At 47.3% G+C, this 7,508-nt stretch overlaps 1 protein-coding gene across 1 annotated transcript; it reads right to left on the minus strand.

Moving 5' to 3' along the window:
• Positions 1 to 368: 368 nt before the first annotated feature.
• NKX2-5 (NK2 homeobox 5) lies at positions 369 to 7,508 on the minus strand. Its single transcript, XM_081900134.1, has 2 exons — positions 7,133 to 7,508; positions 369 to 2,045 (listed from the first exon to the last, which is right to left on the minus strand). The coding sequence occupies exons 1-2, from the start codon at positions 7,422 to 7,424 to the stop codon at positions 1,438 to 1,440; spliced, it is 900 nt and encodes a 299-aa protein (XP_081756260.1). The 5' UTR covers positions 7,425 to 7,508; the 3' UTR covers positions 369 to 1,437.

The following is a 7,508-nucleotide window of genomic DNA, read 5'->3' on the forward strand; positions in this document are numbered from 1 at the left end:
TTCGAAATCCAGATAAGTAGGCAAATTACACGTAGAAAAAAAAACAAGCTTGAAGTTGCAATCCTCGACACAATTCCCTGGGGGTAAGTCCCGTTGAATTCGATGGCATTTCTATTGTGTGTGTACTGTATACATGTATGAGCATGCATCGAATTGCCCTGTGAATCTCTCCCAATTTTCAAAGTGCCTGGTTTTGGCTCGGTTGCGCCCGCCGCTCGATGCAACGGACTCCTTTTAGATTTAAAAGGAAGTGCTTCGTTTTGACCGTGGGATCAGGCAAGAGAGAATCGCTAGCCCCGCGCGACCCCTATTAAGGGAAGTCATTAAATTCTCGGTTGCAGGAAAGAAAGCAAATACGACCCACAAACTCAAGCCACTCTCTTTAATGACAAGACACTCAGTTGTATCGGGCTGTACAGCAAAAAAAAGGGGGGATGGGGGAGACCACGTACATCAAACCAAGCGGCTGGACAAAGAACAGACAGTGCATTTAATACTATCAAAATCAATCACTTGTTTTAGTGCATAACAACTAAATGGGGATCTGGAACGAAAACAGCGTCTGACTTCCTTCATTCTGGTGGGGCCTCGGCTACAGTGCGAAAGAATCTTCACTTCACTCCACCTCACCCCCTTGCCCAACACGCGCACGCACACACACATATTCCCACGCAAGGTCTGGAGAAGGAAAGGCCAGACGTGTCCAAGTTAAAAACAGAACAACATAACCCCAGCTACACCGGAACAACCCAGCAAGAAAAATCTTGTTTCAAAACCTGAGCTCGCAGCCAACTTGAGCAACCCCTGAAGATCCTGACATCGAGCTTTTAAATACTGTATAGGAAAAGGATTCTGGATGTGTTGAGAATAAAACGAAACAGACTAGAGAGCGCGAGTGGGAGTATGTCTGTTAGTAAACAAGACCCGCCCCCCTGAAAACGCCACCCCCCTTGGAAATTCATGTTCTAGGTGGATCCAAAAAGAGAGCCCAGTGGATTCACGCCCGTCTCTTAAATTCGCTGTAAGGTTGTGATCTGCAGAGCAATCTGCTCCCTGTAGTTTGAACCATAAAAAAGCCCAGCGCAGTGCGCGCAATCCTGGCCTGGAGCAGAAGTTGCTGGCGGGGCAGTGGGGGGCAGAAAATGTGTCCAGCAGTGTAGACAAGATCTTCTTTGGGCGAATGAGCGAGTGCTGGGAGGCGCCTTGGGAGCTTCTGTGCGCCCACCCCGAAAGAACCCCAAACCTGGGGTGGGGGGATGCGCTCCCTGGCGCCCCCGGGTCCTTGAGCCCAGAGTGATCCCTGTTGACAGACCGCCTCTCTCCAGCAGGAGGCCCAGCCCGGCCGCTTTTAATGCCCGCTTTGGAGTCCGTCCAGGAAAAGTCTTCCCCCCCAAGCACTCAGCCCCCGCCGCAAGGAGGGAGGGAGCCTTGGGAGGCCTACCAGGCCCGGATGCCGTGCAACGTGGAGAGGGCGCTGTTCCCTTGCGGGATGGGCGTCTGCACGGGGTTCAAGTCCCCCACGCTGAAGTTCATGAAGTTGCCGCCGGGCGCCGCGGGCTGCACGCCTTGCACGCCCGGGTAGCTGCAGCTGTAGCTGGCGCTGCAGGCGGCGCCGCTGTAGTTGCTGTAGGCCGGGTAGGAGTTGTAGCTGTAGGGGTTGAGGCTGACGTTGTAGGGGGAGCTGTAGGGCGACGAGTCCCCCAGGCAAGGCTTGCCGTCCCGGACCAGGACGGGCACGGCGATCCTCCGCGGAGGAGGGATGCCCACCATCTCCAAGCTCTGGTCCTGCCTCTGCCGTTTGCATTTGTACCGCCGGTTCTGGAACCAGATCTTGACCTGCGTGGAGGTGAGCTTCAGCACGTTGGCCAAGTGGTCTCTCTCCGGGGCAGAGAGGTATTTCTGCTGCTTGAAGCGCCGCTCCAGCTCGTAGACTTGCGCCTGCGAGAAAAGCACGCGGGGTTTCCGCCGCTTCCTCTGCCGGGGTCGCTCCGGATCCTCGGCGTCCCGCTTCTCCTGCTCCAGGGATTTCTGGAGGGCGCACAGCTCTGCGGAGAATCAAGGAGAAAGAAGCCCAGAGGGGCAGTCAGAGCCTGGCGCTTGCTTGTCATATATTGGACATTTCCAAGTCACTAGTCCTCTGGATTTGGTTGAGATTCCTGCATAGCAGGGAGTGAAACTAGATGACCCTCGGGGTCCTTTCTCAACTTTACAATTCTATGATTCTATTATTTTGGTTGGACTGAGGATTTCAACCGGAACCTCCGATCCCTTTATATTGATCCCTTACATTAAGTCTCATTCATTTGATTCATTGCATGTATAGGTCCTTCCTTTGCAAAGAGCTCAGCCTCCACATTGATCTTCCACCCATTTTGACCTCTCAAGCAAAAACCCCGTGAAGCACAGCTGTCAACTTTCCCCTTTTCTTGCGAGGAATCCTATCGGAATAAGGGAATTTCCCTTAAAAAAAGGGAAACGTTGACAGCTATGCCGGGAAGCAGGCGAGACTGACACAAGTGAGCAGGACCGAGTGGGGATCTCAGTGGAGCCCTCTTCTAACTTAGCCCTGCGCTCTAACCATTATACGACGGTGCCTCTGGGGTGGGAAAAAGCAGTGGCTACCAGCCTTCAGAACAGGGAATCGCCCCTCTGAGTTGGATTGTGATCTGTGTTTGGGAAGTCAGGCTAAATACTGCGCTCCATAGAAATCAATAGGATTTGCTTCCAATACCATTTCTAAAATGGATCCCACCCTCCAAAGCTAAGGTCTCAAAACACTTTTCACTGACGCTACTGCCCACCTGAGTCCCATCCCCGCCCCCAAGCTTTCGAAGCAAATGACTGAATCCTCTGGATGCTTACTCATTAGTAAGTTCAGCAGCGCTCTGTGCAATTTATTCCACCACCCAAAAAATTATTCAGAGCATTGCGCCCTAAAACTGCAGCCCTATATACACTAGGGAGTAAATCTCATTGAACCAACCCTTCTCCCCAAAAGCTCTGGGTGTTAAAATAACGTTCTGTGTCTACATTCTGTAGCCCGATAAACACATCCATTTACACCACAATATCGATTGCCATCTTCAGAGGTGCTAAAGTCCCAGTTCTCTTTCTCTATAGATAGTTGCAGTATATAATTCTAAAACGAAATGCGGCCAATTAAAATTAATGCAACAGATCAAACCTACATTTGGGGACTCAAATCCAGCTAAAATTAAACCCTGGGATACAAAAGTTCTTAACATTGGCTGAATTGTATCCGCTGAAAAGTTCACCCTTTTAGGTCAGCGGGAGTAGAAGTCGATCCTAAACAGATTTCACAAGCCACCCCACTCGTGTTTATTCAGAAGTCAACTCATCTTACTTGGAAATACTGCTGAACTCCAATTATTTGCTTCCGCAAAAATGGAGCAAAGCCTCTGTTTTCGTTTGCCTTATTTTCCAAGCAGGGCTATATTCTTAGGTGCGCTTTGTTTCCTCCAAAGAAATTTAGACTTGAAGGCCTTACTCTGCGGACTAGGTGGTTGCTCCTGTTGTTGTTACATTTTTTAATTATTCAAATACAGCACTGCCCTTCATCTTAATTAGTTCAATTTTAATATTCAAGGTACAAAGTACAAATTCAGCTCAAAGAGATGAAAATGATACCGGAATTATTTCTTTTTGGAAATTTAAAGACTGGATGTAGGCATATGACTTAAGAACTCCCAAAAATTGTCCCACTGAAATCAGCGGGATCCCAGGATCGTGGAACTGTAGATAATGGGCAAAATCTGGCCACGTTTAAGTACGTTGAATTTTTGCTTTTATTCATTTTTTGCACACTTTATTAGGGACAACCTCCTTTTGAAATCAGTAGGGCGCTTCCAAGTGAACGTGCGGAAGACCTGGCGACAGGACTGCCAATTTAAAATGAACACGTTAAAAACTTAAATTTAATTATTTGTCCATAGGTTTTTTTGTTTTTTTACTCATTACAAATCTATAGGACTTAAAGGATGAATCCTAAACTATCTTTATTGAAAATAGCTTCATTGAAATCAACAGTGCTTGCTTCTGAGCATGTATATATATTATCAGATTTCGGAAATCTTAATTGTGGCTGAATCACGCCCAGCTGGGTAGACCTCAAGACCTCATTGCGTACACAATGTACCTTTGAAGTACATTCGTTGCCTCAAAGAATTCTGGGCACTGTAGTTTGCCCCTCAAGCAATACAATTCACAGCAGCCCTTAAACTCCATTGCCCAGAATTCTTTGAGGGATCAACGTGTTTCGAATGTGATTAAAGGTATGGTCCGTACGCAGCCACACTGTCTCTATTTGCGGGTGGGTGGGATTCAGGCGCAGATGGGAAAACTCAGGTTAAGCAACTGAAATTTGGAACTGCTGCGCAACAAATCGCTCCCCCAAAATAAAAGCATAATCTGAGTTTTTGCGGTAAGGAATTTGCCAGAACTTGTACTGGGAAGTGTAGGATAACAATTGCTCACACGAAGTTGTATAACAGTCCCTCAAACAAATCATAATAGGTTATCAAAAAGTAGAAGAAGCCATAACCACCCCCGCAAACTTTGTGCAGGACGAATGCTCAATAAATATGTCATCTAGAAGCGACCTCAGGTAGCGTCACATTTGCCTCCAGAGTGAAGAAACCGCAGACACTGATGAGTCCCATTCAAGCTCTTTTCTCGAACAATTAATGTGGATTTTATCTGCACTTCAGTACTACACACACATTTACCTACACACAGAGAGACAGATAGATAAAGACCATCTATCTATCTATCTATCTATCTATCTATCTATCTATCTATCTATCTATCTATCTATCATCTATCTATCTATCAATCATCTATCTATATCTATCTATCTATCTATCTATCTATCTATCTATCTATCTATCTATCTATCTATCTATCTATCAATCATCTATCTATATCTATCTATCAATCATCTATCTATCTATCTATCTATCTATCTATCTATCTATCATCTATCTATCTATCTCTCTATCTCTCTATCTCTCTATCTATCTATCTATCTACAATTTATACAAGCGATTTCCAAGTCAGTGCTATTTATTTCTACGCCATTTACTTAGGACTAATGTTAACTAGTTTAGGAACCCAAAATCCGACCCCGAGATTCCCAGGAAATGAGCTGCTCAAAGTATGAACACATCAAAGCTCAATCGGTCGGATGTTCTATCTGGGAAGATTCCTAAGGAAATGGAAATGAACTCGTGATTCCAAAAAAAGCAGGGACATCCTCCACTAGAGAGTTGATTAAATTGCGATTCACACAGGGATCTGATCCTTTCCGTCAATTTCCACACAATGAATTGGAAATCTTACAGAGCAATCCAATGCATGCTTACTTAGAACCGGTGAGCCTCAAGAGGTCCAGCGGAACTTGAGGCCAATTAAGTGTGCAAAGGATGGCAATCTCACGGGGGAAGGGGAATTAAAAAGTCGTGACTTCCAAAGGCAATTTTTGAAACGATAATACTCCGAAGGCTTACTAAGAAATTATTACTGCAATTAATGTAAACATGACTTCCTAAAGGACCAGCGAAAAAGTGCATTCGATGGAACTTAACTCTTGTGCGTGTTAATCAAACTCCTGAACAGAAGTTAAATTACTACTACTAGTACTATTACTTCTGTTTGAAAATAAATCCAATCGAGATGGTTGGAGTCTATTCCTTCTGGGAAGGATCGTGGTGTTGAATTGTGCTTCTCGCTTTATCAAGGAATATTTTAAGAATCTCAGATTGTCTTACCAACGCCAGACACTTTTGGAGGAAGTTTCTTCCCCCCCCAGATGATCTTTATTGAAATTTTTAGTTACATACTGTACATACACATACATTATATTCCTCTAAGGAGGAAGTTTCCTTAGAGTGAGTTTGCGGATTGCGCCTTTTGAGGAGTTCTGAGGCCTGTCAGCCTACATCAAAGGGACAGCTGAGCAACGGGTGTGCTGCTAATAATAATAATTTCAAACTATATAAATTTAAATGTAAATACTAAATTTAAATACGAGCATGTTTAATACGGATTGTAGTTTTTATACATCTTATACATATTTTAAATTTTACAAAATGATTGTTGACAACAACAATAATGTAATGGATAGTAATCCTATTCTCAATGCTACTTCTCTGCTCATTTGTTACCGAAATTCGGCGCGCCAGAAAAGAGAGTTCGGACTCTTAACTGGAGTCCAGCTGCAGAACATCGACTGCAACTTTCTGCACATCTGCCTTGGTGTAAGTACCTCTGAAGTTACTTGAGTAGATGTGGATATGACCGGGCCACGAGCTGAGAACCAGGAAGTGCCCAGGCTCATCCCTGCCATGACCCTAGGCAAGATATTTTCTTTCTTTCCTTATCTGCAGTGGACTAAAGGCTTGTGATCCTCACAAGAAGTTAATGGTTGTCATACGCCTTGGACAATCACAAAACGCTCTGTAAAAAAAGCTTATCCTCATCCTCGTCAATAATAAGAAAAATTGGTTTATCAGGAGGAAGACATCTGCAGGAAAATGTACAGCAAATGTCCCTCTTAGACTAAGAGGAGTCAAGGGAGGGTCCGACTCCAGCACAACGCCCCGTCTGCCCGCAAAGGGATCGCCAACTAGCAGTCAGCACAGCCGACTCTACCTGAATCCCTCTCCTTTAGGAGGCGCGAGGATGGAGAACCATCCCGCTGCTCCAGCAAAAGACAAAGAGGGATGGTTCGTAAATAAGACGACGCACTGCTACTGCCGTTTCCAGCCGACAAGCTGCAAGCCTGTCGACATGAAGGCGACAATCCAGCTGGTTTCCTTCAGAAAAGACTCCGGGCGGCTGTGCATACGTGGACCGCGCACTCCCTGGGCCCTCGGAGACTTATTCCTTCCTCTGGGCCGTCGGTGGTTTTGCTTAACTCGAGTCGGCGGGAGATCCAGGAACCAAGCAGCCGCTTCCAGCTCCAGCTGCCTCGGAGCCCCCTAGCCCGGCCAGAGGTCTCCCCCTCGCCCCCAAATTTGCCCCCCTCCCAGCCTGCCCTGCTCAAGAGAGAGATGGCGCTTCGGCCGCCGTGGAAGGGACCCTCTCGGTGTCCCCGACGGGCCCTTGCCTTTACCTTTCTTGTTGTCCCCTTTGGGCGCCTTGGTCGAGTCCATTTCCACGTAGTTTTTGGCCGCGTAAAAGGGGCTGGGGAAAGCGGCGCCGTTGCTTTTGGCGAGGCCGACGGGGCTGTCCGCGATCGGGCCTTCGTCGGCCGGATACGCCTCCTGCTTGAAGGTGGCCAGCATGCACGACGAGGGCGAGCCCAGAGCCGAGAGCTCCATGGGCGCCAAGCCGCTGGGATGCTGCTCCAGGCTGAGGATATCCTTGACGGAGAAAGGCGTCGTGGTCACCGGGCTCGGGAACATCGCGGGCGCCGGCGTCTGTGCCCGAGCGCAGCGTCCTGCCAGCGCAGAGCAGGTGCCCCCGGCGTGCGCTGAGCCTGGTCTCCA

Source organism: Podarcis melisellensis, assembly GCF_964234715.1.
Source record: "Podarcis melisellensis genome assembly, chromosome: 2".
In the NCBI taxonomy this organism is placed as follows: Eukaryota; Metazoa; Chordata; class Lepidosauria; order Squamata; family Lacertidae; genus Podarcis; species Podarcis melisellensis.